The sequence below is a fragment of the Malaclemys terrapin genome, chromosome 12 (genome assembly GCF_027887155.1).
Source record: "Malaclemys terrapin pileata isolate rMalTer1 chromosome 12, rMalTer1.hap1, whole genome shotgun sequence".
NCBI lineage: Eukaryota > Metazoa > Chordata > Testudines > Emydidae > Malaclemys > Malaclemys terrapin.
The window spans coordinates 7,698,029-7,706,838 of NC_071516.1; the positions used below are offsets into that span (position 1 = coordinate 7,698,029).

At 45.6% G+C, this 8,810-nt stretch overlaps 1 protein-coding gene across 1 annotated transcript in view; it reads right to left on the minus strand.

The window, feature by feature from the left end:
* The window catches only part of NTSR1 (neurotensin receptor 1), a 102,399-nt gene extending 94,167 nt beyond the window's left edge, over window positions 1-8,232 (minus strand). Inside the window, exon 1 of the mRNA XM_054044923.1 lies at window positions 7,455-8,232. Within this exon, the coding sequence (XP_053900898.1) occupies window positions 7,455-8,132 (678 nt within the window). The 5' untranslated portion in view covers window positions 8,133-8,232. The remainder of the gene's footprint in view (window positions 1-7,454) is intronic.
* Window positions 8,233-8,810: the final 578 nt, after the last annotated feature.

Consider the following 8,810-nt stretch of genomic DNA (forward strand, 5'->3'; position numbering starts at 1 on the left):
CTGGTCTTCAAGGCACCCTCTGCTGGGGGACAGGACAAGGGAAAAGGAGGAATGACTGGGACTCCCTTGCACCCCAGTGATTTCTGGCTGCTGGAATGGCCCCTCTGGGCTGAGGGCATGGGCGTCAATTGCCAAAATCACCACTTTTGCATGCACACACTCCTGATCTATGCTGAACACTCCTGTGTCAGTTCAAGCTCATGGCCAGTACCCTTCCCTAGGGAAGAATATAATGTAAGGGCTGCACTGAGGTCAACTGCAGTGCTCATAATATGAGAGGACTGAGGTTTCTTTATAAACCTCACAGAAAAAATATATTTATAAAAGTGAGACTTGAAGGATGGAGGTGGGGTAGCATTTGGGCTAAGCAGTAGGCTCCAGGAAGTAGTGAGTTTCCATTAGCAATAAGAGATGCAGCAGGTGGGCAGAGCTACAGACATCATAACTTTGATGAACATACTGAGAGTCCAAGCTTACATGCTGAGGCTCTACTGGCCCAGTCTTGTATTTCTGATTCTCTAGTTCTTCACCAATCTAGGTGTAGAGAAACTGGAAAGGATCCAGAGGCGAGCAACAAAGATGATCAAAGATATAGAATACCAGCTATATGAACAAAGGCTGTAGGAACTGGGTATGTTTAGTTCGGAAAAGAGGAGATTAAGGGGGGATATGATAGTGGTCTTCAGATCCTTGAAAGGCTGCCATAAAAAAGAGAAAAGTTGTTCTCTTTTGCCACAGAGGGCAGGACAAGAGGCAGTGCATCCAAATTACAGCACAGCAGATTTAGATTAAATCTCAGGAAAAACTTCCTAGCTGTAAGAACAGTAGGACAATGGAGCAGACGCCTCTGGAGGTTGTGGAAGCTTGTTCACTGGAGGTTTTCAAAGAGCAGCTGGATAGCCGTCTGTCTTGAATGGTTTAGACACAACAAATCTTGCATCTTGGCAGGGGGTTAGACCCTCACGGTCCCTTCTAACCCTACGATTTCTATCCTGAAACCTGACTCACTTTTTCCAGTTCCACTCGTTAAGTTCCCCTGAGGGCACTCTGGAATGGGCATGACATTGAGAGCAGGTAGAAATAAAACAGAATGGTTAGTTATGAAGCCTATTCTTTCATACGAAGGATTATGTACTATACCAAGTACCTTAACAGTCTGCAGACACTGTGACACATAATAAACAAGGGATTTGGAGAGATAGGCAAACGACTTCCATACAAGGATCGTGGGACTAAGAGCTGCATTACTATAACTGCCCGCCAAAACCTTTGAGGAATCGCAGAACAGCTCCCTGTATTAGAAACAGGTGGTAAGAAACACATGTGCGTTCTGAGAGGTAGATTCTCACCACTTATGTCTCAGAGCAGATGAGCATTTAGAAATTCAGCTTTTTGCCCCCCAGTTGCACAGAGTTGTGCACTTGGAACACAGTCACTTTGCCTGACACCTTTTCGCACGCACTGAGCCCTTTCGACACTGCCAAGCATAGGCCAGATCCTTGAAGTCGATGGAGCGACACCGTTTTACTGCAGCTCAGAGTCTATCGCCGTGTATTTTAACAAGGGGACTTGCACCAGCTGTCTATGCAAATAAACGGCACATCCGCATGCATCAAGTACTTGTATATCTGGCCACAGTGAATTACAGTCATCCCTAAAGGAAGAAGCAGGCTGAAGTCAGTACCGAGGCTGAGAAGAGGTTCCCATCACTCAGAACCTGCAATGCTATATTTGCCCTACAAACCCCATTGATTTCTCCAATACACCGTTCCTGCACTGGAACAATTGGGGGATTTTTTTTTTTAATCAAAGCAATTATAACTTCGGGTGTACCATGAGAGCAGCTCTAAGTGCTGCTATCCCTGGAGTGTGTGTTAGTTGACCAAGATATGTATGAGGGCAGCAGAGAGAGAGAGAGCCCTCTGTCCTCTCTCTACCACAGGTGCACCACCCATCTCCCTTGTAAGCTAGGAAGGAGCAGGACTCTGGGGCAGTGCTGTGGGTTGAGATATTGCACAGCTGGCTTTCCCATTGCGATAGGTGTTGCAGCCTCATGCCCTCCTTTGGCCAAAGATTTTTCAATGTAGTTTTTGGGGGTCTCCCGCTTGTAGTATCCTTTGACATCGTTTCTGAGCCCTATAGCAATGCCTTCCATGTTCTAGGTTTTAGAAGCAGCTAGAAATCAGCCCGAGCAGCAGGATATATTATACAGAGCCAGGCTTGGTACGTTTGTGTACAGTGAGTACACAGTTACTTGGAATTCAGCTGTACATATGTGGTTTCTTCATATTCCTATTGCTGTGCAAACAGCAGAATACCGCTGCCCAGCTAAATGTGAAGAACTGAAAGTGGGGGGTATTTCCCTGACAATAACTGGCGTGATGGATCCGGGCTCTCCCCTCCTTCCAAGACCAGAGATGATCCCGGGCAGCACGTACCTGCTGGGGGAGTGTGCGGGAGATGGGGGGCACTGCTGCTGGCTGAAGTAATGGCTCTCACAGCCAGCTCAATAGGCTTGCACAGTATCATGGGAGAGCTGTCCTATTGTGAGGAGAAATGGAGCCTTCTTTTATGAAGGCTGAAGGCGAAGTGGTTTTGAAACTATTGCAGCACGGGTAAATACAAGGCCTGATTACTGAGTTAGATGCACTGAGTTAGATGTTAGTGTAAAAATGTTTGTGCAATTGTCTGTCTCATTTGCACTTGGAGTTAATGATTAATGTATAAATCACGCAATTGCTCATCGAGTGTGACAACAAGTTTGCACGCAGTCACACTGGCCAGGCCTGCATTTGGCGCTCAGTTTCACTTACTTTTTCCTTATGCGGTTACATGCCTCCCTTGTTTGAAAGTCAGACCCATGGACAATAGCAGTTCCATGAAATAGCCAAAAGCATTCTGGGTATTAACATGCAAAATGAGCAGACCAAACATCTCACTCAAAAACTCTTCTTCCTGTTACCACCACAGTGAGTAGCTTTAAAAACCTACTCCAGCTGACGTGGCATCCAAACATTAATTTGCCTGTGTGGAAATGGTTTTGAGAGGTGCTTTAGTTAATGTGAACAATTGGCTGCAGTTTCAGTTAGAGGATGGCTTTCAGTTAAAGTATTAAACAGACTTAAATAACGTAGTTCCAATGTCCTTAATGCCTGTTGCCAAATTCAAGACTGAGGCCAAAATGCAAGCCAGATGCACTGGATTGACAAATAGACTAAAGGCTGGTCAATGAAGATACACGATAGAGTATAAGCATAAGCAGCTGCAAAGATGGTGACATACAAAACTGAGAAACATCACTATTCTGTAAGATTAAACATCAAAGGCTCTCCAGAGCTAACCCCTTCAAGGCATGATGCGGCAATGAGTTTAAAGTCCTGCATTACTGTTAGTTCAACCTCCCTGCCCACAGTTATACCAGTTAGTTTATCTAATGTATTACTTTTACTGCATTTATTATTCCTTAGAACTTAAAGAGCATTTTTGAATTACTATCAAAAGATTAACTAATTAACGTTCAGTAAAGCCTTCTTAATTAAGGAGTGTTAAAGCATAGGGCATATGCTAAAGACCTGCCATGAATATTGGTTCAATTTATAGACTCACTGACTTTAAGGTCTGAAGGGACCACCGTGATCATCTAATGTGATCTCCTGCACCTTGCAAACCACGGAACATCCCCATCCACTCCTGTAATAGACACCTAACCTCTGGCTGAGTTACTGAAGTCCTCGAATCATGGTTTAAAGACTTCAAGTTACAGAGAATTCACCATTTACACTAGTTTAAACCTGCATATGACCCGTGCTCCATGCTAAAAAGGGAGGCAAAAAAGCCCCAGGGTCTCTGCCAATCTGACATCGGGGAAAATTCCTTCCTGACCTCAAATATGGCCATCAGTAAGACTCTGAGCATGTGGGCAAGACCCACCAGGCAGATACCTGGGAAAGAATTCTCTGTAGCAACTCAAGCGCCCTCCCCATCTAGTGTCCCGTCTCCAGCCATTTCATTATGTTCATGAATATTCTAATTTAATTGTGGGAATCTTTGCCAAAAAACTGCAAATTTTAAGCAAATATTGACAAACATTTGCAGAGAGCAGATTTTAAATACATACCAATATTCACACCAGAAATTGATTCTAAGAGGTATGTTCATCCAATCGGGCAACAGAAGCAATACCGTGTACCTATGCGTCCAATCAAAGACATTCACCACAGCTTAAACTGGTTTCTGACTATGGAATAGTTTCAATTAACTGCTTGCAAGCCAGATACAAAACAAAAAACTATTTACAAGTAATATTTTAGAATTAATTGAATCATGAACAAGTTCAAGAAAATCATAACCTGCTTGCAGACAACCTGCAAACAGGAAAAGTGATTTATTTAACAGTATTTACCCAGCTCTGATAAGTGCAATATCATTATTTCCATTTTACGTGTGGAAAACTGATTCGCAGTTAATTGGCTTGCCCAAGGCCACAGACTTGTATGTTGTGAGAGAATGCGTTGTCACACACTGTGCCACTCAACTTGATTAATGCACTTCAAGCCTGACTTGCAATATCTCTACTTGTTCAGTCCTGTTCCCGCCCCCCCCCCCGTACTAGCTTCATAGAGCGAAGAACTGCGTGCTGCTTTATCATATGTTTAAAAGGAACTAAACAGCCATTAAACCAGCATCTCGCATGAGCAAATCAGCATTTAAATCTAGGTCTCCAGATAGGGAAAGCCGCTGTGCTACATAAATGAATACCAAGCTCGCTGCTGTTTTACATTACAAGTTACCATTATGTACTCTTAGTTTTTTCAATTAGTGCACAAGTGAAATTAGAAACCCCCGAAACAAAATATACGTTTTTCTACACTGGTCAGTTAGAGCACACAAAGTGATGCATTTCCTGTAGTGTAATAAATTAATGCCCCTGCACTTTCATGTTTGAAATAATACAACACTGATATTCCACAGCACTGAGATATATATTAAACAATATATAGTTGCTTAGAAATGTATGTCATCTGTAATCTCTGAAGATGCATATTAGGAGATAAACCCACCTCCTCAGCCCCACAGCCAGCCATTGGATGTCATTTTTAATCCTAAACAGAAGATGATTTGAAATACAAGATATCTGGACTTCAGTTGCACTGGTCTCCCATTAAGGATAGCTGCCTGATCTGAAGTTGAAAGTTAGGTACTATACTCTGTCTTCTTCTCAGCATACATATCTCAGCCCTCTTCATCAGAAAAAAGGTGCTGATTTGCTTCCATTTAACTGAATATAATTCCCTCTCTACGAACTAGTCTGAGGAGTATTTAAAAAGAAAAGATTTAGTGTACACACTGTTATATACCCTTTTAAACTCTAATTGGCTAGAGATTAACTCCCACCCCTCTGAAAACTCATGTCTAGAAGACAAGACCCTGAAAAGTTCTCAGATCTGAGACTGGCATCAACAGAAAAAACTACATAGGCTGATTTCTTTTTTCTTCCAGTTCATGCCCAGTTTTCTTACATTTTCAAGCCTATTGCTCCAGTACATAAATATCCTTGAAGAGTTAGAAATTCCATCAAAAAGTAAAAGTAAAATGTGCATAAGAAAACAGAACACTGACTAAACTGTTATCCTGCATTCCGTTCCACACACTATATAGTGTTAGATCTTCAGTTTGTATAAAGCGGCATAGCTCCTCTGAAGTTGAAGGAGCTTCTCTGCTTTATTCCAAGTAACGATTTGTGCTTAAACAGCAGCTCTTTGCCTTGCAAGTTAGTTCATTTTTAATGTTTGTTTTGTGACATGAGCCATAACTTTGTGAAATTATGTTCTGTTGCCATAGGGAGGAAATACGATGATATCAGCAGAGAAATGTAATTTGAAGATTGGAAGAAAGGAAATCTATGTTGCCTTGATACCATGACAAGTTCAGAGCAGGTGCAAGAGAAATATACAGAATTTAGAAAAGTCAGAGTCAAAGGGTGGGATTGTATTTATTCCAGTGGTTAACTGCTGCTGTAAAGTGAAAACAGTAACATACAAGACATACGAGTCCAAGTCCTCATCCAATGGAATTTTGCCAGTTTATACCAACTGAGGGCCTGGCCCCAACAGCATTGAGCACTGGAGACATTATTAAAATGGGGAACTGGCCTTTGTTTCCCCTGAATTTACAGAGAGCCAAGTCACCAGTGTCTACTTTAGAAACCATTTCTGCTACTTGCTGAAGTGCAGTGGAGAGATGCTAGTTTGGCTGAAGCAGATGTTGGACCTTATTTTGATCTCACTAACACCTGGAATTTGCCTGGGTATAATTCCATCGGCTTCAGTGGAGTTACTTCTCATTTACACCAGTGCAAGATCAGAATCAAGCCCCAAGACAGATCAGAAAAGACCTTTGCTTCTTTTATGCACAAAAATTGCACAGGATGGATGGATGCGTTTGTTCCCAGAAGTAATCTGACTTCTAAATAAATTACATTGTTAAAGCTGGAAAGGGATCAGTATGTCAATTCTTCTCCTCCTCCCACCCCGCCTCCCTCTTTGGCCAGGCAGCAGCTTGCAATAAAGGTAAGCACATGTTCACCTGGAACACCACCACCTTCTGCTCTCCAGAGACCATTTCACGGGACTTACCCTCAGTCGTACAAGTGCAAAGGGTGACTAATGCTGAGGCTTGCACAAAGGACATCTACAAAGTTTTGCCGGTTTATGATGTCAGCTAGAACAGTGGTTCTCAACCTGGGGTATGTGTACCCCTGGGAGTATGCAGAGATCTTCCAAGGGGTACTCAACTCATCTGGATCAGTGTTCCTCAACCTGAGGGTTGCAACCCCCAAATAGTCATGGGATGGGCTTAGGGGAATCACAAGTGCAAAGCCAGCATTACGGGGTGTCAAGCAGGGCAATTACCTGGGGTCCCACACCACAAGGGGCCCTGCGAAGCTAAGCTACATGCTTCAGACAAGATTCACAAGTGAAAAAACAGGCTAAAGTATCACACTGAAATGTAAGTACAATATTTATATTCCAATCAATTTATTTTATCATTATCTGGTAAAAATGAGAACGTCAGCAATTGTTCAGTGCTAGTGTGCTCTGATACGTTTGTATTTTTATGTCTGATTTTGTCAGCAAGTAGTTTTTATGTGAGGTGAAACTTGGGGGGAGGCAAGACAAATCAGACTCCTGAAAGGGGTACAGTGGTCTGGAGAGACTGAAAACCACTGAGCTAGAGCACTGGCTTGCAACACAGCCAGGTCCAAAGGAGATCAATGAGTGACCATGCTCTACAGAGCTGCTGTCAGCTGTTGTTTTCTAGGAAAGCCAGCAGGTGCTAGGTTAAAAAAAAAAAGTCAATCAATCAATCAAAGCACCTTACTGACCACTGATCTCCAGTGTAGCGACATGCAGTCAGGTCCCAGCATGAACACAAAGGAACGCAGGAAAACTCACCTGAATGACAGTCTTAAGCGTGGAGGCTTCCACAATGGTGGTACAGATCAGCGAGTCGGGCTGCTGGTCCCTGCCATAGATCTCGCCCATGGTGAAGATCATGGGGATGGCCAGCAGGAAAGAGGCCACCCAGATGCAGCTGATGAACTTCTTGGTCCTGCTCCTGGACATGATGCTCTTGGCTTTGAAGGGATGGCAGATGGCCATGTACCTCTCCACGCTGAGGCTGGCGATGTTGAGGGCGGTGGCATAGGTGCAGGCATCCCTCAGGAAGTAGTACCCTTTGCAGACGGCGTCCCCGAAGGCCCAGGGGTGGTGCACCCAGATGAAGTTGTACAGCTCGATGGGCATGCACAGGAGGAAGATGAGCAGGTCAGAGAAAGCCAGGCTGGCCAGGTGGTAGTGCACCGTGCTCTGCAGGTTCTGCAGGGACTTCTTGCGCACCAGGGTGTAGGCGGTGATGGAGTTGCCGATGGTGCCCACCAGGAAGAGAGCCAGGTAGATGACCGTGACCATGACTTTGGAGTAGATGTCGGTGTTCACATCCAGATCTTCCTCGTCCGGCCCTTCGGAGTACAGATCCGAGCTGTTGGAGACGTTCCCGGCCGCATCGCCCGGGGGCTGCAGGTGAAACGGGCTCGGGTGCTGCTGCCACGAAGAAGTTGCGTTCAGGTGCATGGTCAGGAGCCGGGCGGCCGAGGGATGCTTGGCGAAGGAGGCTGCCCCGCGTGGTACCCAGCGCTCCGCCAGGCTGCGAGGGTGGAACGCTGCCACTAAGAAGCGGAGTGGAAACTTGGCTCGTTTAAATGCGCCGGAGAAGGCGGCGCCCGGAGGGGAGCGAGAGCCCGCCCAGCTTGATTCACAAAATCCAGCGGCACAAGGGGCTGCGCTTGGCTCTCCCCCCCGCCCCCCAGCCTGCGTCTGGTTCCCAAGGCTGCTCCCGCTCCCCAGATGCGAGCCGCGCTAATGGGGTGGAAGCAGGGCGAGGATCGCTCTGCTCGCTCTCACACACAGCCCGTCGAAGCTGGGGAGCTAGTGGTGTGTGATGTGAGCGAACTGGAAAAAGGTAAAAGCCGGATCGAGCTGGAGCCTGGCGGATCCTGCTCATTTTTGCCCCACCCGGGCTCAGATGGCACCGACGTGCTGGGTGCTCTTGCTGGACCGATATTAACCCAGACCCCGATGTACCCCACCCCACCCCCAGCACACGTGCCGCAAAAACCCGGACCCAGCACGTGGATTGCTCCTGGATCCAGCCACGTTTGGACTCCGAGCTACCAAATGCTAGTTCCTAAACAGTGAACACGCCTCCCGCCTAGTGCACCAAAATATTCCCCAGTGGGGTGCACCAGTGCC